The 23,134-nt window shown below is 49.9% G+C and overlaps 1 protein-coding gene across 1 annotated transcript; it reads left to right on the forward strand.

Moving 5' to 3' along the window:
- Positions 1–972: 972 nt before the first annotated feature.
- Positions 973–23,099, forward strand: LOC309517936 (uncharacterized protein). Its single transcript, XM_082197604.1, has 6 exons — positions 973–1,073; positions 6,525–7,009; positions 7,190–7,271; positions 7,515–7,606; positions 8,156–8,282; positions 20,065–23,099. Exons 2-6 carry the CDS (start codon positions 6,593–6,595, stop codon positions 21,729–21,731), a joined length of 2,385 nt encoding a protein of 794 aa, XP_082053730.1. The 5' UTR covers positions 973–1,073; positions 6,525–6,592; the 3' UTR covers positions 21,732–23,099.
- Positions 23,100–23,134: the final 35 nt, after the last annotated feature.

The following is a 23,134-nucleotide window of genomic DNA, read 5'->3' on the forward strand; positions in this document are numbered from 1 at the left end:
ACTGAATGCTGCAATTGGGTCGTTTGTCAGTGTGAAGGGCACAAACCAGCCAGATCCGTTTCGGACCAAGCTTGACCTCTACCCAATGCATGGCACACACACCCATGACAGCAGTGGAATCCCCTCCAGTGACCTAGAGGGGCTTGTCAGTGTGTGTGATTGTAATACAAAATTGAATGTCTAGCTCATACCTAATAATATAGATAACTGAATACTTGGCAGTCATTTTTATTTGTACTTACACATTCTTTAGGCAATTCTACACACATTTCCCCCACCAAAAAAAAAGTCCCTATTGAGATTAATTTTGTTAACTTGCCCCCAGTTCTCCAATCTGTAATGGTAATTCTGTGCCATTAGCTGCCCCTCCCAGTTTGGTGTCATCTGCAAACTGGATGAGCATCCCCTCAACTCCATCCAAGTCGTTTATCCACAGATGGAGCAAAACAGGCCCCGGACAGAGCCCTGCAGCCCCCCTGGTCACAAATCCATGGCGTACGTAACCTCAGGGGGGGGCGCAGTCGCCTCTCCTCATGAAGGATGTTTGGGGAGTTGGAAAAGGTTCACAAAAGGGCTGCCAAAATGATCAAGGCAGACTTGGCTATGAAGAAAGGTTCCAGCCTTTGGGGCTCTTTAGACTTTAGAGCAGGGGTTCCCAATTAGCTAATTACTGAGCCCCCCCCCCCGCTAATTTTCAAAAGCCAAGCCTGGCCTAGAGAAAGTGGAGGGACAGTTGCATCTCCTGACAGTGGAACTCAAAGACATCCAAGGAGTCGGGATGTTAGAAGATTCAGGACAGGTAAAATTAAACGCAAGGCAGAGTTCACCTGTGGAACTCCCCGGCACTGGACACCAGAGGGAGAGGGAGAGAGGGGGAGCTGGCTTGCCAAGGGTTAAAGGGGATTGAGCGGGATTCCTAGAGAGGGGAGAAAATAAAGGCGTTGGGGGGGGTTGGGGGGAGAAACAAAACTCCCGAGCCCCAGCCCCTCCCTCTCCGCCCTGCCTCAAAAGGAGGCGGGGCCTTTGTCTCTCTCTTCTGCACGTGCTGCATCCAGGGCGCCTCCGGGGAGCCGGTGAGTCTCTGCATTGGGGAGAAGAGGGTGCAGGGGGGACCCCCAAGTCAAGGGGCAGAGGCTCCTGCCCCCCATCTGCAAAGCCAGGGGGGCGAGGGCACAGGATGCACCGCTTGGCTGTTTGGGGAGGGCGAGGTCTTTGGGGAAGGAAGAAAAGGGCCTGAAAATAAACCCCCCTCAAAATGAGGAATCAGTCCCATTTATTAGCAGAGGTTGTGGGGGGACGGAAATATTAGGACATAAAGCATCCCGAAGAAATAAAAGGGGAAGCCTGAGTGTTGGAAGAGGGGAGGGGGCAGAGAAGAGAAGGCGCTTCTTGGTGCGGGGCAGAGTCAAGCCTGCGGAACTCCCCGCCCCAGGAGGCCAGGCTGGGACCAGGGCAGGGAGGAGGAGGAGGAGGAGGAGAGGCTCCTGGGGGCTTCATCCTCGAGGGCTGAGCTCTTGTCTCCCCAGAGATGCTGCTGAGTCCCAGTTGCTGGAAGGGAGCGCAGGGGGGGGGGGAAGAGAGGGGCTCTTGCGCCCCAGTCCGGCTGGGGGGCTTCCCATTCAGGCCCCAGTGGGAACGGGGGGGGGGGAGAGACTCCAGAAGGGGCCCCACTGGCCTGATCCTGCAGGGCTCCTCTCCTGCTCCGATGCTGAGCTCCTCACTTGGAGCTCTCCTGTGAAGGGAAACCTGTTTTAATTACTCTGCCAACATTTTTAAAAATTAATTTAATAATAATAATATAATAATAATAATTCCTGCTGTTGCAGGAAACCCCCCCCCCCCCAATCATTCAGTTTGTACAAACTTCACACACACTACATATGCTACAGATAGGTAGCCGTGTTGGTCTGCCATACTCAAAATAAAAAGATTCCTTCCAGTAGCACCTTAAAGACCAACTAAGTTAGTTCTTGGTATGAGCTTTCGTGTACATGCACACTTCTGTGTATCTGAAGATACACACGAAAGCTCATACCAAGAACTAACTTAGTTGGTCTTTAAGGTGCTACTGGAAGGAATTCTTTTATTTTGACTACATATGCTGCGCTTCTGTTATAAATTCATAGAAAATCAACCCTACATCGGATTTGCACTGTTCCACTTTTATTTGACTCCATGAAGGAAGGACTACAAAATGGGGAAGGTTTGATACAGGCCAGCCATAATCCCTTCAGCATCCCAGCACATCCACAGGAGCCCTGCCCAGTTGCTATGCCAACCCTGATGGTCCCAGACAGAAGACCATCAGGATCACAAAGAACTTGCATATGGGAGTGGATTCAGCCCGTAATGGAACAAAGGACAATGATCAGATCTTCCCTGGGGGAGGGGGGAAGAAAACTGCCAACTCCCCTTTGTCTCCTGGAAGTGACTCATGGAAAGGGGGAACCAGCCAGGTGACAGGACACTCAGGTTACCACCACAACTCCTCCCTCAACCCCTCCTTTCTGTGATGGATGGATGATGCTTCTGGGGGTGGGCTTGACCTAGAGAAGGGGAATTTCAAAAGTCTTTATAAGGCCTTGCACACCATTTTTTGGGGTCCCTCCTCTCTCCTGCAAGTGAGGGGAACACCCTGTTGCAACAGTATAATAATAATAATAATAATAATAATAATAATAATAATAATAATTTATTATTTATACCCCGCGCATCTGGCTGGGCTTCCCCAGCCACTCTGGGCGGTTTCCAAAAGAATATTAAAATACTATAATTCATCAAACATTAAAAGCTTCCCTAAACAGGGCTGCCTTCAGATGTCTTCTAAAAGCCTGGTAGTTGTTGTTCTCTTTGACATCTGGTGGGAGGGCGTTCCACAGGGAGGGCGCCACTACCGAGAAGGCCCTCTGCCTGGTTCCCTGTAACTTGGCTTCTCACAGGGAGGGAACCGCCAGAAGGCCCTCGGAGCTGGACCTCAGCATCCAGGCTGAAGGATGGGGGTGGAGACGCTCCTTCAGGTCTACTGGACCGAGGCCATTTGGGGCTTTAAAGGTCAGCACCAACACTTCGAACTGTGCTTGGAAATGTACTGGGAGCCAGTGCAGGTCTTTCAAGACCAGTGTTATGTGGTCTCGGCAGCCGCTCCCAGTCACCAGTCTGGCTGCCGCATTCTGGATTAGTTGTAGTTTCCGGGTCACCTTCAAAGGTAGCCCCACGTAGAGCGCATTGCAGTAGTCCAAGCGGGAGATAACCAGAGCATGCACCACTCTGGTGAGACAGTCTGTGGGCAGGGAGGGTCTCATCCTGCATACCAGATGGAGCTGGGAGACAGCTGTCCTGGACACAGATTTGACCTGTGCCTCCATGGACAGCGGTGAGTCCAGAATGACTCCCAGGCTGCGCACCTGGTCCTTCAGGGGCACAGTAGCCCCATTCAGAACCAGGGAGTCCTCCACACCTGCCCGCCTCCTGTCCCCCAAAAACAGTACAGTGGTGCCTCGCAAGACGAAATTAATTCGTTCCGCAAGTTTTTTCTTCTTGCGAGTTTTTCGTCGTGCGAAGCACGGTTTCCCATAGGAATGCATTGAAAATCAATTAATGTGTTCCTAGGGAAACCGCCTTCAGACTTCTGAAGGCTGGGGGGGGGGGACAAGGGCTTTTCTTCCCACCCCCAGCATTTTTAAAAACCCCGGGACAGTGGAGGACTTTTCCGCTGTCCGGGGCGATGTAAAAGCCCCTGGGAAGGCAGGCAGGGGGGACAAAGACTTTCGCCCCCCGCCCGCCTTCAGAAGAGGTCCTGGACCTCTTCTGAAGGCTGGCGGGGGGCGAAAGTCTTTGCTCCCCCCCCTCGCCTGCCTTCAAAAGCCGTCCGCAATAGCGGGAAGCGCTTTCCTGCTATCCCGGACTGCTTTTAAAATGCTGGCGGTGGGGAGCAAAGCCTTTCGGCCCCCGCCGGCCTTCCTGGACCTCTTCTGAAGGCCGGAGGGGGGGAAAGGCTTTGCTCCCCACCACCAGCATTTAAAAGAGGTCCCCGGAGATTTCCCTATGGGCTTTCGTCTTGCGAAGCAAGCCCATAGGGAAATTCGTCTTGCGAAGCGCCTCCAAAACAGAAAACCCTTTCGTCTTGCGGGTTTTCCGTCTTGCGAGGCATTCGGCTTGTGGGGCACCACTGTACTTCTGTCTTGTCAGGATTCAACCTCAGCCTACAGGCTGCTGTTTTGCTCCATGTTATCCTGGTTGGTGTCTTTGTTTTGTCCAAGGGAGCCCTCGGATTTTCCCCTTAACAATATAAATGCATAGCCAACTGAGGTTCTGGCCCCCCCCCCCCATGAATCAGACAAGGGAGAGATTGGGACTCCAGGCTTCGCATCCTTGGCAGAAGGGAAATCTCTCTTAATTACTCCGCCGACATTTTTAAGAAACGGCACCAGAGTTTCTGAGCTCCTCTCGGCAGCTTCCAAATGCAAGAATAATCAGATTTAAGGCGTCTCTATTCACGTCTGTGAATGTGGGTTCCGGGTGACACAAGAGGGAATAGTTCCTGGCATTTCATGAAATGAAATTCAATTAAATGAATAATAAAATAATAATAATAGTTCCTGCCTCCTTCGCCTTGGCCTCCAGGCCACCGCCATTTCCCTGCCAGATTCTGGCCTCTCTTTGCACCATCTTGGCCCTCAGATCCCTCAATCCCCTCAGCTCCTCCTCCTGGGCTGCCATTATTATTATTATTATTATTATTATTATTAATTGCATTTATAGTCCTCCCGGCCGGCTCTGCTCCGCTTGACCAGCGTCTCTGAAGCGATTTCCGCTTTCTCCCCTTTGGGGCAACCAAGGCGCCTTCTTCTTCTTCTTCTTCTTCTTCTTCTTCTTCTTCTTCTTCTTCTTGCCTCCATTTTCCCGCCTGGTCTCTGGGAATTTCCCCTTTCCCCCCCTGAGGGAATCCATTTCTCCCTTCTCTGCCTTCATCTCCAGGCGGAGGGACGTTTCTTTGGGGGCCTCTTCCGCCTGAGTTTTGCCTCACAATCTTGGACGTTTTCTCTTCTCTTTTCCCTTCTCCCCCTTTTCCCCGCCAACTGAATCTCTTTCCTTCCAAGCCCGAGCTTCTCTGTCAGGTTTGGCTTTCCTCCATTTTGTCTCCTGACTGAAATCCCCTCAGAGGCTTCTTCCTCTGTTTCTGCTTCCCTTCAGGAGTCCTGGCTCACGGTGGGGCCTTCTCCTCACAGGACTCTCTTTCTGCAGTAATTCCTCCTCCTCCTCCTGAGTTATACCTCCTGTCACGACTCTTCCACCATTTGAGGCAAACCCTCCAACTCTCTCTGACTCCTAGAGATATAGATATATTTAACCACCACAGGTTCTCTCTTGGGTTTTGTGTGAGGGAAACCTTAGATGCTTGGAGACTCAGGGAGACGTTGAACGGACAAGAAAGGCTTGATTTACAAAACCAAGAAGGGTCCGGAGTTGTGTCCCTTCAGGAAGAAACAGTGGACTTCTTCAGGACACTAAACCTAAAGAGCTTTCAGGCGTTGAAACAAAGAAGTAAATGCACAGCTTCTCTTCTCTTTCCAGCTTCCTCGAAGAGGAGGGGAAAGGCTTCCCTCGGCTCCTCTTTCCTCCCTCTCCTTCCTTTCCTCAGTTATGAGGGAAATCCTTTGGACGCAGCGCAGCTTCCTTCTCTGCGGGAAACGGGGCTCCCCTTTCCGTCTCTTCCCCTCTCTCTTGGCAATCCCACTCCGCAGGGGTTAAGCTGTGTAACACTACTACTACTACTACTACTACTACTACTAATTTATAACCCACGCTTTCCCTTCAGTTCCCAGGGAGGAGGACACCATTAAAACCATTTAAAACAAGGTGCAGTGACAGAAAGAAACGGAGTTGTTCTTTTCCTGGCTTTTTAGCACTTTCCCGCCCACAGGAACTTTGGCCTCACCCACTTGGCCAGAAGAAGAAAAAGGGACCTTGGAGATGCAAAGGGGTAGAAAACGAGACAGAAGCAGAAAGGAAATGTTCCCTGACGTGGGGTTGGGAAGGAGAGCAACTCTTGAGGAGCCCAGGATGAGGACCCTCAAGAGAGACGAGTGCCCCTATATTATTTATACCCCACCCATCTGGCTGCGTATCCCCAGCCACTCTGGGCGGCTTCCAGCAAAATATTACAATACAATAATTCATCAAATATTCCACACTTGGAACAAATGATTCACTTCTCCATCACTCTTCTGCTTCTATCCCTGGGCTGAAAACACTGAGAGGCAGGAGCCACCAGGCTGATTCATCTCACAGAAACCGCTTCCATTGCCTCCACTTTTGGCCTGGTCACTTTCCCCCTAGGAGGGCAAGAGGGTTTCTTCTTCTTCTTCATTCTTCCTTTTTTTCTTAGAGAAAGCTCAGAGTCTGGCCTGTGGTGCAGTCCAGCCCTGGTTCCTAGCAAGACTCATCCACACTTGCTCAGGGGACCTCCTTCTTCTGCTGACCGTGTGCCAGTTTCATAACAGAACAATATATTTCCTTTGCAGTATTTGCCAACACCTCTAAATCAGACAGACAGAGCTTGGTCAAAGAAAAAGGGGATTCCCTCCTAAAGATGGATGAGGGAGACTCAGATGGCCCTGGAGCAGGAAGAGGCCATGCTATGGAAACTGGGAGCAGTGGGGGATTCTGGGAAAGCTCTGGGCGGAAGATCCTGGGAGAGGAGGACACCCTCCGCTCAGAGGTGCAGAGCCAGCAGTTGAGGCAGTCCTGTCACCAGGAGGCTGAAGGACCACGAAAGGTTTGCAGCCGACTCTACCGCTTTGACCATCAATGGCTGAAGCCAGAAAGGCACACGAAAGCTGAGATGCTGGACCTGGTGATCTTGGAGCAGTTCCTGGCTGTCCTTCCAGCGGAGATGGAGAGCTGGGTGAGGGAATGCGGAGCGGAGACCAGTTCCCAGGCGGTGGCCCTGGCTGAAGGTTTCCTCCTGAGTCAGGCGGAGGAGAGGAAGCAGGTGGAGAAGAAGCAGGTGAGAGAGACTTTCCTCTGGATGCTCCCAAGGGGCTCCAAGGAGGGAGCAGGACCCTAAATCCCATCCTTTTTGGAAAGTATCAAAGGCGCTATATTGGACATCCCTAAAGATTTTGCCCCTGCCATTCCTTTTCTAATAGTTTTCATTATTTGTTTGGAATCCTTGTTTCTCTTTCAGGAAAATGATCTGTTTGCGGAAGTGGGTCCTGATTCCTCTGAGGGAGAGAGGACTCCGTTGGACACCAGAGAGAATTCACTAGGTAAGGAGGAAGGAGTTTCTTCTCTGTTGGGTCACATTCTGTGGGTTTTGAAGTGATTCCATGGGTTCTTTTCATCATTTTGGGGGAAGACACTTAGGTCCAGGAGTCCAGAGGAGGGGAGGTGTAATTTTGCACAACTAAACCATGAAATGGGTACAAACACTGAAATGCACTCAGCAGGTGAGGCTTTTTCTCCAAGAGAAGCATGCTCTCCTGGTTCCCACTTACCTTTGTCTCTCACAGGTGACGGAATTATACTGGCAGAACTGGCAAGACCTCCTCTTCCATCTTTTCTGGGTGATGGAGGGGAAGCAGCGGCTGTGGAACCAGATCAGGTAGGGGGAAGGAGCCTTGGGGGGAAAGGGGCTGAGGGGTGGGGCAGCCAGGGGGTCCCTGGGGGCCAAACAAATCTGTCCTCTTCTTTGCTTCTGTTGTAGCTGCCCTTAAGAAAGAGAACGTTTATCTGCTGAGTATAATGAACCTTAACTCGCCTTCTGAATGTCACTAGTATTTATCAGTAGCTGCTATTTTATTTGTCAATTTATTGTGAAATGCTCAAATTTGATTCTATGGAATCAAGAAACAATAAAAAACTGCACCAGGAGTCACCTAATGAGCCCCATCCACTGCATAAAGGGGCTTTGTCCTCCCTGTGGCCCCCATGCGCCCCTTGAAGTTGGCATCAGGAGGGCCCCCCCATCACAGTGAAATACACAATAAAACAATTCCATTAAGACATTAAAAGGAGCATCTCTACTTAAAATCTGCAGCAAAATATTCCCATGAAATCAACAGAGCAATTAATAGGCAGGAAACAACAGAGCAATCTGTACTAGATAATCTTTATGCAGTCTAAGAGGAGGAACTTTCCCTTTTGCTTTCAGGGTCCAGTGTGCTTTGAAGATGTCTCTATTTGTTTCAAAGAGGACGAGTGGGCGTTGCTGGATCCTGCCCAGAGAGCTCTGCATAAGGAAGTCATGGAGGAGAATCGTGGGACCATAGATTCTCTTGGTATAGCTCATATTATTCCAACATCTGTTTCAAAATTCCATGCATATATCTTGTGTGATGAAGCTCCCAGATTTTGATGGAGCTGAACAGCGCCACCTACAGCATCTGGGATTCTCGCACCCACACAATTTACCTTGAATGGAAGCTATTGTCTGTTTTGCCTGTGCATATTCTTCTACCACCTAAGCCTTTAAAAACAAGGATCAGGCTGGTCTGAGCTGCCCAGGCCTTTTAAAATTGTAGGCTTCCTGAATGTTTAGGAAAGTGAAAGTAGCTTCTGTCAGGTTTTGTGTTTTTCTTTTTACTTCTGTCAGTTCTTGGTTTTGCAAAAATTCTTCTGACGCTGGAGATGGAGCAGATTCCATGATTGAGCCAAAGAGAATTCATTGCAGAAAGTAACAGGCTTTTTGAATTTCAGTTTCCCATAAGTACCGTATTTTTCGCACCACAACACTCAGTTCCCCCCCCCCCAAAAAAAGGTAAAGGGAAATGTGGGTGTGCGTTATGGAGCGAATGCAGGCGGGAAGAGCTGCTCTTGCTGGCTTTTTGGCGAGGTGGGAGGTGGGAGGCAGGAGGCAGCCTCTTTTCCTCCGGCTCAGAAGCCGGCAAGAGCTGCGCGCAGCGTGTAAAAGCCAAGGTGGGAGAAGGGAGGCGGCCTCTCTTCCTCCGTGTCTGCCTGCTCTATGGCTTTTTGGCGAGGTGACTTTATAGTCTGATGGGCTGACTGTAATGTAAGCGGCTCTTACTCTGCTTTCTTTACAATGAGCCGGAAGGAGGGACAAAGAGGGCATCCCCTTCCGTCCCTCCCCCAGCACCTCACCGGTAAATTCAAACAAAGCGGCTTACAAGGCTCGTGTCCCTGAGTCTCCTCCTCCTCTTTTTGCTCTGGTTCGAGGCAAGGCAGCTGCACAAATGTGAGCTCCCCCCCTCTCTCTCTTCCTTCCTTCCCTCCCTCCCTCTTCCAACTTCAAAAAATATTGGGGGGCAGCCAGGTAAGCCCCACCTCACATACCACAATGGGGGGTGGGGGATGACTCCCTCAAATATTTAATGGGGGGGGTGAAGGGACCTAGGCCTATAGGAGTTGGCTGCTTTGCCTGGGACAAATGCGAGCTCCCCCCCTTCTTTCATCACTGTATTGGAGATACCATACATTACTGACAGTTCCTTCATCATTTTCTTGCAGAAAACTGTATTTTCTTGCAGAAAACCTCCCCCATTCTGATAAGGATGGTAAAGCAGAGAAGAGTAGCATATAAGATTCCTTTTAAACTAAAGGTAGTAAAATATGCTAAGGAGCATGGAAACAGAGCAGCAGAGAGACGTTTTGGACCACCTCCAACAGAAAAAATGATAAGAGGTTGGAGGAAACAGGAGGATCAGCTGCAAAAAGCAGATAAAAGCAAGCACACTTTTCGTGGACATGCTGCAAAGTGGCCACAGATGGACATTGCCATGAAAGAATGGATCACACATCAACAGAATAATGGCTTTACAGTCTCTACAAAAATGATAATATATGAAGCCAAACGCATTGCTTTAGAGAAAGGCATTCACGATTTTACTGGCTCACCATCATGGTGCCACAGATTTATGAAGCGATGTGGCCTTGCTCTGCGCACCAAAACTAGAATTGCATAAAAAATGCCAGAAGAATATGAATCTAAGATTCTGTCTTTTCATAAATTTGTAATTGATGCTAGGAAGAGAAATGGGTTTGAAATTGGCCAGATTGGGAATATGGATGAAGTCCCGCTAACCTTTGATGTGCCACAGGACTGTCGATCTGAAAGGTGCCAAAACTATTGCTGTGAAAACCTCCAGACATGAGAAAACCCATTACACGGTTGTGTTGTCTTGCTGTGCAGACGGCACCAAATTGCCACCCATGTTAATTTTCAAAAGGGAAACATTTCCAAAAGAAGTGATTCCACGAGGAATTGTTGTACATGTTCATGAGAAAGGATGGATGGACGAAAATGGAATGAGAGTATGGGTTGAAAAAGTGTGGTCCAAACGTCCTGGAGGGCTTTTGAAAAAACCTGCCTTATTAGTTCTGGACCAGTTTAGAGCACATATTAGCGAAACTACAAAAAAGTGCTTTAAAGAAGCGAGGACTCATCTAGCTGTAATTCCTGGAGGTCTTACCAGCCAGTTGCAACCTCTCGACGTTTCCATCAACAAGCCATTTAAAGTCTTTATGCCAGAAGAGTGGAACAAATGGATGGCTGCTGGTAATCATGATCTGAAACCTACTGGACGAATGAAGAGGCCCACTATCACTCAAGTTTGTGAATGGGTGAAAACATCATGGCACTCGGTGAAGGAGGAAATCGTTGTCCAGTCATTCAAAAAATGTGGCATTAGCAATGCTTTGGATGGAAGCGAAGATGGTATTTTATATGAAGATAGCGAAGAAAGTGATAGATAGGTAGCCGTGTTGGTCTGCCATAGTCAAAGTAAAAAAATTCCTTCCAGTAGCACCTTGAAGACCAACTAAGTTAGTTCTTGGTATGAGTTTTCGTGTGCATGCACACTTCTTCAGATACACTGGAACAGAAGTGTAGAAGGATCTGGCAACTTCTGTTTCAGTGTATCTGAAGAAGTGTGCATGCACACGAAAGCTCATACCAAGAACTAACTTAGTTGGTCTTTAAGGTACTACTGGAAGGATTTTTTTTATTTTGAAGAAAGTGATGTCAGTGATTGTGAGCAACTGAGCTTCATAAATTCTGACTCTGGCACTGATGAGTTCTTGGGGGTCACAGAAGACTAGAAGAGTACTCGAACCTAAAATTCTCTCTTCATTTGTTAATGACAGTGATGATGGTTCTTAATGCCACTGTTGACTGCTGTTCACTTTACATGGTTGTAATATGATTCTGATATACCGGTTGTTTATTAAATAGTTTAGTACAACATTTGATTCAGATTAATTTTTTTTCTTGTTTTCCTCCTCTAAAAACTATGTGTGTGTTATGGTCAGGAGCGAAAAATACGGTGTGTCAGTCAACAAAGGCAGTGAATTCTGCAGTAAGAAATCTAACTTCAGTTCTTCCTTTCTCGCAGGTTTTCATTAGCGTTATTCAATAATTGGCAACTCCATTTTTTCCTCTTTGCATAATAATTTTTATTCAGTTTAGAAAACTTTAACAAATTAACTTCAAATTCAATATATGCTTCTTTTACCAAAAAACAACAGTGAGGTGACATCTTCCCTCATTTCCGTGGTGCTTTCATTCCCATTTTTTCCTGCTGCTGATATATATCAAACTATATCTAATACATATTTCATCCATTACATTTATTATCATTTCCAGTCCGCTGCTCATAATTCCAATCCTGCCCATGATTTCATTTGACTAAAATTCTTTCTCAGATATTCCAAAAAGGGTTTCTACTCTTCAGTAAAAAGTTTGGTCTCTCACTCTTGCTCTCAACTTTGCCAATTTTGCATACTCCAATGTTTTTACAAGCCATTCCTCTTTGTTTCTTCTTTCCAGTTCAGTGCATATAAAGTGTTGCTGCGTACAAAAATAGTTTAATTATATTCTTCAGGACATTTGTCCCCAATATCCCTAAAAGAAAAGCTTCAGGTTTTTGAAAATTACCAATTCTTACATCTTCTTCATTTCATGATACATCTTTACAGTGGTACCTCGGGTTAAGAACTTAATTTGTTCCAGAGGTCCGTTCTTAACCTGAAACTGTTCTTAACCTGAAGCACCACTTTAGCTAATGGGGCCTCCCACTGCTGCTGCTGCGTGATTTCTGTTCTCATCCCAAAGGCAAGTTCTTAACCCGAGGTACTATTTCTGGGTTAGCAGAGTCTGTAACCTGAAGCATCTGTAACCTGAGGTTCCACTATATAATCCTTTGTCCATCTATTGGAAGTGGGTTTGAAGAATTCTATCCTTGATTTTTCTTGAGCAGAACTGAACCAAACAAACTCCTGGTAGTTTCTTTGTGCTTGCAAAGGCTGACTTTATACAGAAAACTTAGATTATCTCCTCTGCTTCCATCTCAAGGAATTCCACCAACTGCTTCACCAGTTTCTCTTGGATTTAATCACCTAGTTCCAGGATCCCATGGAATATCAAAAAGGACTCCTTTTGTCGCATTTCCAAAACTTCCACTTGATCTGACAGCAGCTCTCCTTGTTGCCTTATTTCTGTCCCTTCCCCTGCATTGTCTCTGCTTGCTTCTTGGTTTCACGATTCCCATAAGAAAGCTTATTAACAGTCTCTTCCACTGAAGCAGTTATTTTAGTTAAATCCTAGATGTTACAAGAAAGTTGGGATATTGCATTGGAATTTGCCTCCAGTGCCAACTTGATTGCTATCCATGTTTCATTTAAATCCATTGCTGCCTTGTCAATTCTGCTGTTACAGATGTTGCCCTCTGTGAGGCTGGCTGGTTCAGGTTTTTTTCTTTGGTTCTGGTCGTCATAGTACTGTAATTAACCTCTATAATCCATGCTTAAACAACAGTCCTTCTGGGGCAAGTTTTGTTCTGCAGATCTCTCTCATTCAGACATGACATTTCAGCCTGCTCCGTCCCACCGTGCACCTCCACTCTGCTGGCAATATTCCAAGCACGCTCTCTCTTAGCTCTCTCTTTATATGGCAAAGTCAAATTGTACCCAATCCCCTTTTGGATTCTAGTGCTCTTTATTCCATTAGCCACGAGGATTGGGTAGTATTCTCCCAAGGAATTTATAGCTTTTGTCAGGGCTGCTACCCAGTCCCAGCTCACATAGGACCACGTTAGCCAGCGTTCACGTTAAAAGAGTCTTTATTGGGTTACAGGTTCCATTTCCAAACTGCAATGTGCAGCCCTACGTCTTCTATGTCAGACCGGCGAAGACCCGTCTGAGTCTCCGCCTCTAGCACACAATACCCTAGCCTTGCTCCACCTCCTGCGCCTTTCCTTCCGTCTCTGGGTCCTTCTGCCCCCCGGGGTCTCTTCTTTCCTACTCTCTTCTGACGCGGACCCCCCTGACCCTTCCGCCTCCTTGCGGCGGGCTTTGGGACCTGGCTCACTCTCCGGGCTGCTTACTGCGCCAGCTTCCGCTGCATTTGAACTTGGCGCGCGCGCCCAACTCTCTACCTTCCTCTTGATAGTTTCGTCGCTCCCCGAGGTGGGCGTGACTACTCCTGACTCATGCCCTCCCTCCTGCTGAAAGCCTCCGGAACCCGATGTCTGGTCCCCTTTCTCCCCGCTGCTCCCAGCTGGGCACGTGGGTCCCGATCTCCAACTGCTGCTCTCTGATCCCTCTCTGGACCCTTCTTCCTGGGGTGTCCCCCTGCTTTCCCCCCTTGCTCTGACCACTGGCGCTCCCTTCTGGGAATCATCGGACTCACTGGACAGGCTCGGTGATCTCGGGTCGTCATCCCCACTCATCCTTCCTTCGTATTCCTCCCCCTCGCTCTCTGTCTCCTCCCTTCTCTGCGTCTCTGCTCCTGAACCCCTGACATCCATCCCCCCCTCGAAGCCCCTCCTTCCCCCCTCCCCGCTTTCAGGTGTGGGTGCTGGGTGCTCCATCATCACGGGAGTGAATGCCGGATACAGTTCGCTCCCCGTCGCTGGCCGCCAACTGAAGACCTCTGAGTCTTCCTCCTCGCGTTCGTCAACGTTGATCTGCTCCGCCTCCATTTCAGTGCCGCCGTGCTCGAACCCAAGATCCTCCCCGAACACGTCCATGTCAGTCTCTGCGTCGGTCGCTCGACCTGGCATCTCCAGCCACCTCCGGCGCCACTGCTCCTCTGGTCGATCGTCCCACCAATACGAGGAGTCTGACGCCGAACCCTCCGGTGACCCCTCTGGGGAACGGGTGCCCGGTGCGGGCTCCCCGTCCGAGTCGAATCCATGGAACGTGCTGGAGGAAAGTGTGGGCGTGAACAACCAGTCGTCGAAGAAGCCGGCTGGCATGGGTCTGTGTGGGAAAAGGGCATGAAACTCGTCCTTGAGCAGGGGTTCCTCCAAAGCGTAGTCTGGCACCCAGCTATTAGCACTGGCCCGGGTGCCCTCTCTGGCTAGGAGGTATTCTACTCCCTCTTCCCCCCATCTGGAGTCCAAAATCTCCGTGACTTCGTTGATGGGGTCCTGCTGTGGCAATCTCCCCGCCTCCGTCCACTCCTGAGACGGACTCGGTGCCGTTCCTGGTTCCTGGAATCTGTGAGGTGCCTTGTAGGGAGTGAGCACCGACCTGTGGAACACCGGATGCATCCTGGAACCCTCCGGCAGCACCAGCCAGAAAGCTACTGGGTTGATCTGTGCTTCGACTTGGTATGGACCGAGTTGCTTGTGCCCCAACTTCTTCTTGGCTAACGATCTGGTCGGCACTGTGTGGGCTGCCAACCAGACCCAGTCTCCCACTCGGATCTCTTCGCCAACCCGCCTGTGCTTGTCAGCTTGCACCTTGTATGCGTGCTTCGCTAGCTCCAGCTGCCGTCGGAGTTGATCGTGGACCTCCTGCAACTCAGACGCGAAAGCGTCCGCCGTCTGCGGTTCCCCTTCCCCCACTCTCTCCAGTCCCGGGAAGGTTCTGGGATTCCTCCCATTGTTGGCGAAGAACGGCGTCACCCCTGTGGACACGTGCTTCGTGTTGTTGTAGGCGAACTCGGCGAGCGGCAGGTAATCCACCCACGTCGCAGGCTGTTGATTGGCATAGCATCTCAGGTACTGCTGCATGATGGCATTGACCCTCTCCGCTTGCCCGTTGGTCTGCGGGTGTCTCGCTGATGTCAGGTTGATCTTGACGTTCAGGAAGCCCATCAGCTTCTGCCAGAAATTCGAGATGAACTGGCGGCCGCGGTCGGACAGTATAGACCGCGGCAGACCGTGCACTTTGAACACGTGATCTATGAACAGTTTGGCTGTTTGTTCCGCCGTGGCCACCTTCGCACACGGTATGAAATGTGCCATCTTGGTGAACAAGTCCACCACCACTAGTACAGCTGTCTTGCCTCTCGAGCTGGGTAGATCCGTGACAAAGTCCAGGGCCACCCTCTCCCACGGTTCAAACGGCGTTTGCAGCGGTTCCAGCAGTCCCGCCGGTGGTTTGCGCACCGGCTTGGCCCTCTGGCAGGTGTCGCACCTCGTGACGTAGTCCGCGACTTCCCCTCTCAGTCTGGGCCACCAAAAGTCCCTTGCGACTAATTCCACCGTTTTTTCTGTGCCAAAGTGTCCGGCCGTGGGTGCGTCGTGCAACTGTTGCAGTACCTTGGCGCGAAGTTCGTCTCCCGGCACGTAGATGGCCCCTTTACGTAAGAGCAAGCCGTCTCGTATCTGGAACCCGTCGCTCTTCGCCGTGCCCTTGTGCACCTCGGCCATCTTCGCCTGCGCGAATGAGTCGTCCTGCAACGCCCGCCGCACCGCATCCAGGTCTACTGTGGCTGAAGCGCACGCCCACGCTGTTGGCGCGAAGATGTGCATGGCTGCCGCTGGCGTCGCCTCTTCGAGGTATTGCGGTTTTCGGGACAGTGCATCCGCCATGATGTTGGTGTCGCCTGGGACGTACTCTATTCGGAAATCGAAGTCAGCAAAGAACTCTGCCCAACGTATCTGCCTCTGGTTCAGGAACTGCGCCAGTGCTCCAGATTCTTGTGGTCCGTGCAGACTTGCCCTGTGTGCTTGGCACCGATCAGGAAATGCCTCCACGCTTTGAACGCTGCATGAATGGCCAGCAACTCCCTGTCCCAGATGGTGTAGTTCTGCTCCGATTTGCTGAGCTTTCTGGAGTAGAACGCTCCCGGCCTCCAGACCCCCTGCGGGTCTCTCTGCAGCAGGACAGCTCCCACGGCTCTATCGGACGCGTCTGTCTCTACCCGCATCGGTCTGCTGGGGTCGATATGCAGCAGTTGCTCTTCCGACGCGAAGAGACGCTTGAGTGCCTGAAAGGACTGCTCCGCCTGCTCCGTCCAGATGAATTTCTTTTTCTTGGAGCTTAGCGTGTCCATAATAGCCGCCGTCTGCATCGCGAACCCCTTGATAAACTTGCGATAGAAGTTGGCGAAGCCCACAAACCGCTGGAACTCCTTCCGGTTGCGCGGGCTCTTCCAATCCAACACCGCGCGAACCTTGGCGCTGTCCATGGCTAGCCCCTTGTCCGACAACTTGTAGCCCAAGAAATCCACCTCCGTCGTGTCGAACTGGCACTTCTCCAGTTTGGCGTACAGTCTATGCTGCTGCAGCCTCTTCAGCACCTCCCGAACGTCTTGGTCATGTGCTTGCTGCGATTCGGAGAATATCAGGATGTCATCCAGGAAGCAGACGCACTTCTTGTAGAGGAGTCCCGCCAACACATGATGCATGAAAGCTTGAAAACAGTGAGAACCGTTTTGCAATCCAAACGGCATCACTCTGTATTCGTAGGTGCCCAGAGGCGTGAACATGGCTGTCTTCCACTCATCGCCTTCCCTCATGCGGATGAGATTGTACGCCCCTCACAGGTCCAACTTGGTGAACACGCGTCCCTTGCGCACCGTCGCTAGGAGGTCGTCAATCCTGGGCATGGGGAAATCCGAGGGCTTGGTCATCTTGTTCAAGAGGCGAAAATCAACTACAAGTCTTTTTTGGGGCGTGTCTTTCTTCTTCACGAAGAAAACAGGACTGCCCCCCACTGCCTTGGACTCCCGGATGAAACCGCGCTCCAAATTGTGATCTATGAACTGTTTGAGTTCCTGTAGTTCGTCCTCAGACATGGAATACAGCTTCCCTTTCGGCAGCGTCGCCCCTGGTAGGAGGTCAATCGTGCAGTCATACTGCCTGTGAGGGGGTAGCTTGTCTGCCTCCTTCTCGCAGAAGACCTCCAGAAAGTCTGCGTATTTGTGGGGGACTGCTTGCAACGTTCCCAACTGCAGCTGTGATTCCTCCTCCTCTCCCTCCTGTCTGGGCAGGATGCAGTGCTCGGCACAATAAGAAGAGCCGAAGATCAGCTGTCGCTGGTACCAAGCCAGTGTCGGACTGTGCCTGTCCAGCCAACTCATGCCCAACACAATGGGCGTGTCCGACAGTCGGGTGACATTAAAACTGATGACTTCCCTGTGGTTACCAAGTCGCATCACCATTGGCGGCGTCTGCTTCACCACCTGCCCCCCCAGCAACTCTCTGCCATCCACTGTGACGACTTGCAGGGGCAGAGTGGCAGGCAGTAGCTGTATAGCGTGCTGCTCCACAAAATCCTGCGCTATAAAGTCTGCGTTACTTCCAGAATCCACAGAAAGTGGCACGTCTATAGTGATGCCATCGGGTAGCTGGAGAGATGCGGTGAGCTGCACTACTGGTTTGGGTGGGAGGGGGTCTGTGGGTTGCAAGATCGCTGGGGACTGCTTCACTGATTCGTCTGGCTGGGCCCCAGTCCCTCTGCCTCCAGCCAGACATCGTCGTTTCCCTGCTGGGGTTCGCTGTGCTGCGTGGCTGCTATCACCGTTGCGGAGGCTGCAGTGTGCTTGGAGTTCCTCTGGGGACACTCTCTCACCAAGTGTTGAGGGCTGTCGCATATGTAACACTTCCGGGTCCCTCTAGGAGGCTTAGTCTTGACTGCTCCCGGTGCAGGGGCTCTGGTAGCTGACTGAGCCCTGGCACCTCCCACCTCCATAGGTTCCACTCCCCCTCCTGGCGGAGGTGTGGATTGCGCACGCGCAGCTTCCCTGGGAACGAAAGAGAAACTTCTCGCTGCTTCGCGCCCTCCACGTCCTTCGTCTCTGCACCATGGACGTTCTTCTAGCCTCACCCCCACAGTCAGCGCCCTTTGGACCACCTCCTGCGTGCTCCTGCGTGCTCCGGGGCCTCTCCCCCATCGCAATTTCGTCTTTAACAGCACTGCTCAGACCCTCCCAGAACAGGTCTCTGACTGGAGGTGAATCCCGGTCCCATTCCAAGGCACTGACTAGCGCAAAAAAGCGGGCGTGATACTGCCGTACGCTCGCCCTCCCTTGTCTCAGTCCATGTATCTCCCGTCGGGCAAGATCCACATCAATGGTAGATAAAAAGCACGCATCCATCGCTTTGATAAAGGCATCTGCACTCTGAAGCGCCGGATCTTTATCCCTCCACAAATTGCGCAGCCACGCTTTAGCATCCCCATGCAAATGGGATAGTATAAACCCCACTTTCTCTTCCTCATCTCTAAAGTCTTTTGCCAGCAGTTGCAGTGCGCACATTACGTCTGCTCGAAAATTGGGGTACTGTTGCAAATTCCCATCGAAGTGAGCCACAAGCCCTCCTGCTCTCCGTGCCAACCCAACCCCCTCCGGACTGGGTCCCGGTTGCCCTTGCTTAACCAACGCTTCAAACCTGGCGTGGAGATCTCTGGAGGCGGCCGCAGCATCCTGCTCCCTTTTCTTGGATGCCAGTACCTCTGCGTTCAATTGGGTCACTGCCTGTTGCAGCGCTGAAATTTTTTCTGCTTCCGTCATCTCTGCCAACCTTTGTGAGCTTGCTCCCAAACACCAATTGCCTCCTCTCGCTGCTTCTGCCTCCGCTGCGAGGTATCAGGTGTCCGAAGCTATGTGAGACGGGTCTTACTGTCAGGGCTGCTACCCAGTCCCAGCTCACATAGGACCACGTTAGCCAGCGTTCACGTTAAAAAAGTCTTTATTGGGTTACAGGTTCCATTTCCAAACTGCAATGTGCAGCCCCACGTCTTCTATGTCAGACCGGCGAAGACCCGTCTGAGTCTCCGCCTCTAGCACACCAGCTTAATACCCTAGCCTTGCTCCACCTCCTGCGCCTTTCCTTCCGTCTCTGGGTCCTTCTGCCCCCCGTGGTCTCTTCTCTCCTACTCTCTTCTGACGCGGACCCCCCTGACCCTTCCGCCTCCTTGCGGCGGGCTTTGGGACCTGGCTCACTCTCTGGGCTGCTTACTGCGCCAGCTTCCGCTGCATTTGAACTTGGCGCGCGCGCCCAACTCTCTACCTTCCTCTTGATCGTTTCGTCGCTCCCCGAGGTGGGCGTGACTACTCCTGACTCATGCCCTCCCTCCTGCTGAAAGCCTCCGGAACCCGATGTCTGGTCCCCTTTCTCCCCGCTGCTCCCGGCTGGCCACGTGGGTCCCGATCTCCAACTGCTGCTCTCTGATCCCTCTCTGGACCCTTCTTCCTGGGGTGTCCCCCTGCTTTCCCCCCTTGCTCTGACCGCTGGCGCTCCCTTCTGGGAATCCTCGGACTCACTGGACAGGCTCGGTGATCTCGGGTCGTCATCCCCACTCATCCTTCCTTCGTATTCCTCCCCCTCGCTCTCTGTCTCCTCCCTTCTCTGCGTCTCTGCTCCTGAACCCCTGACAGCTTTGTATCAACATTCTCCCTTCCCTTCCCTCTCCTCTCCCTTCTCCTTTGTGGCAGCGATTTTTTGATTTTTTTTTTTACTTCTTTCACTCTTTTCTTCACACACCAGCAGTCAGAATTTTCCCCTGCAGCTGCTGCCCACCCTTTATGGTAAAGTGTCTTTAAATTTAAGTCAAGTCCAATTTATAAGGAAGTCAGCCACTTAAACGATTGCCTCTGAGCCTTTTCAGTAATTGAGTCAGAAATATTTTTGCCAGTGCCTTGCCTCTCAACCAGCCTGGAACAGGGTCCTCCAACTTCCTCCAAGCAGGGAGCGGCAGAGAAACGGGCTTGTCACCCTGCTACACTCAGGGTCTTAAGGAATGTTTGCCTTCGCTACCCCAATTTCTGCATCTGAGACTTCCCCAAGCTCGGAGAAGCTGCTCTTGTGATCATGGCTGACCTGGAAGTACAATTCTTCATGAGGCTCTAATCCATTTCTCTGTTCATTGCAGGTGGTGATGAATTAGAAATTCAGAACAAGGGAGACCAAGACAAAGTTCACACAGTGGAGAAACCCTATACATATCTGGAGTCTGGCAAGAGCTTCAGTCAGAGTTCCTATTCCACTTCCCATCAAAGAACTCATACAGGGGAGAGACCACATCAGTGCTTGGAGTGTGGAAAGAGCTTTAGTAAGCAGGTGAGTCTCACCACCCATCTAAAAATTCATACAGGGGAGAAATCATATCAGTGCTTGGACTGTGCAAGGAACTTCAGAACAAAGCAAAATTTCACTTCCCATCAAAGAACTCATAGTGGGGAGAAACCACATCAGTGCTTGGAGTGTGGAAAGAGCTTCAATAGAAAGGACCATCTCACTTCCCATCTAAGAATTTATATAGGCCAGAAACCATATCAATGCTTGGAATGTGGAAAGAGCTTCAGCTGGAAAAAGAGTCTTACTTCCCATCAAAGAATTCATACAGGTGAGGAACCATATCAGTGCTTAGACTGTGGAAGAAACTTCAAAACAAAGCAACATCTCACTTACCATCAAAGAACTCATAGTGGGGAGAAGCCATATCAGTGTGTGGAATGTGGAAAGAGCTTCAGTCAGCACTCCAGTCTCAGTTCTCATGAAAGAATTCATACAGGGGAGAAACCATATCAGTGCCTGGAATGCGGAAAGAGCTTCATTTGGAAAGATAGTCTCACTTCTCATGAAAGAATTCATGCAGGGGAGAAGCCATATCAATGTGTGGAATGTGGAAAGAGCTTCAGTCACAGATCTCATCTCACTTCCCATCAAAAAATTCATACAGGGGAGAAACCATATCAGTGCTTGGAGTGTGGAAAGAGCTTCAGTCACAGATCTCATCTCACTATCCATCAAAGAATTCATACAGGGGAGAAACCACACCAGTGCTTAGTGTGTGGAAAGAGCTTCAGTCAGAAGGTGAGTCTCACCACCCATCTAAATATTCATACAGGGGAGAAGCCATATCAGTGCTCAGACTGTGGAAGGAACTTCAGAACAAAGCAACAGCTCACTTACCATCAAATAACTCATAGTGGGGAGAAGCCATATCAGTGCGCGGAATGTGGAAAGAGCTTCGTTCGGAAGTACCGTCTTACTTCTCATCAAAGAATTCATGCAGGGGAGAAACTACATCAGTGCTTGGAATGTGCAAGGAACTTCATCTCAAAGGCAGGTTTCATTTCCCATCAAAGACTTCATACAGGGGAGAAACCATATCAGTGCTTGGACTGTGCAAGGAACTTCACCTCAAAAGCAAGTCTCTCTTACCATCGAATAACTCACAGTGAGGACAAACCATATCAGTGCTCAGACTGTGGAAGGAACTTCAGAACAAAGCAACATCTCACTTACCATCAAAGAACTCATAGTGGGGAGAAGCCATATCAGTGCGTGGAATGTGGAAAGAGCTTCCCTCGGCGGGATACTCTCACTTCTCATGAAAGAATTCATACAGGGGAGAAGCCACATCAGTGCTTGGAATGTGGAAAAAGCTTCATACAAAAGACCAGTCTCACTTCCCATCAAAGAATTCATACAGGAGAGAAACCACATCAGTGCTTGGAATGTGGAAAGAGCTTCAGGCAGAGAGTCAGTCTTATTGCCCATCAAAGAATTCATACAGGGGAGAAAGCACATTAGTGCTTGGAATGTGGAAAGAGCTTCACCTGTAAGGAAAGTCTCATTTCCCATCAAAGATCACACAGCAGGGAAAATAGCAGAATAATAGAATTGTAGTGTTGGAAGGGGCTGTGCTAGTCATCTAGTACAGGAATCTCAGCTAAAGCATCCATGACATATAACCATCTAATCTCTTATTAAAAACCTCCAAGGAAGGAGATGACACCTCTCATAGGAATCTGTTCCACTGCTGAGCAGCTTATACCACCAGAAGCTTCCTCCTGATATTGAGTCGGAATCTCATTTTTGGTAACTTGAATGCATTGGTTCAGGTCTTACCCTCTAGAACAGGAGAAAACAAGCTTGCTGCATCTTGCGTGGGACAGTCTGCTAGATATTTGAAGACTGCTATTCTGTTTTCTCCCAGTCTCCTCTTTTCCAGGCTAAACATATCCATTCCCTCAACTGTTCCACTTAAGGCTTTATTTCCAGGCCCTTGGTCATGCTTCCAGCTTCTCAGTATCCTATTCAAATTGTGACACCCAAAACAAGACACAGCACTCCAGACGTGGTCTGACCAAGGAAGAAGATAACAGTACTGTGGCTTCCCTTTATCTGGACACTCGACTTCTGTTGATGCGCCCTTGGATAGCATTTGCTTTCTTTGCTGCTACGTCACACTTTTGACTCATGTTTAGCTTTAGTTCTGCTAACACTCCTGGATCGTTTTCAGATGTACTACTGGGAAGCCAGATGTCCCCCATCTTATATATTTGCTGATGATACCTGCCTATATGCAGAACCTGACATTTGTCCTTACTGAAATTCCTTTATGGCGTTTAAAGGCCACCTTTTTCTCCAGAGAGCTCCCAGTGGTGTCACCTGGCTCTTGCCCTCCTGATTTAACACGGACAATAATCCTGTGATGCAGTGCCTGGTCCCCAGGGTCACCCAGCTAAGTAGGGATTTGAATCCAGGTCTCCCAGATCTGAGCCTTTAACCACTATGCCACACTTGTTCTCTAGTGAGAGTCTCAGAAACTGCATGTGCAAGTGTGTTTCCTTAAAGCTCAGTTGTGATGTTCTGGTGTTTGAATTCAAAGTTGTATACACCTATAGCAAAATAATTAACGTAACAGAAGTAAGTACAGTATAGTAGAAGATTTATGGTAAAGTTGGCTAGGGAGGGGGAGTTTTGAATGCTGGGGGTGAGAGGTGATTGGCTGGGAGTTTGAAAGGGGTTTGAATGACGACAACAGAACAATCATGACTTTGGCTAATTAAACATTCTGTGTCCTTTTAAATGTGCTTGTGGGAAGCGGGGATTTTGTTTTGTTTTTATTCTTGTTTTTATTTTGTTCTTCTTTTTATTCTGTATTTTCTGTTTTTGTTCTGTAGTTTTGTGCTGTGAACTGCCCGACATCT

This window comes from Podarcis vaucheri, assembly GCF_965113315.1.
Source record: "Podarcis vaucheri genome assembly, chromosome: 13".
NCBI classification, from domain to species: Eukaryota; Metazoa; Chordata; class Lepidosauria; order Squamata; family Lacertidae; genus Podarcis; species Podarcis vaucheri.

Bases quoted from the DNA above. Each gene is read 5' to 3' on its own strand.
- LOC309517936 (XM_082197604.1), top strand. From the start codon at position 6,593: ATGGATGAGGGAGACTCAGATGGCCCTGGAGCAGGAAGAGGCCATGCT. The intron at 7,272-7,514 runs GTAAGGAGGAAG...TGTCTCTCACAG, and splicing joins CACCAGAGAGAATTCACTAG to GTGACGGAATTATACTGGCA. The intron at 8,283-20,064 runs GTATAGCTCATA...TGTTCATTGCAG, and splicing joins TGGGACCATAGATTCTCTTG to GTGGTGATGAATTAGAAATT.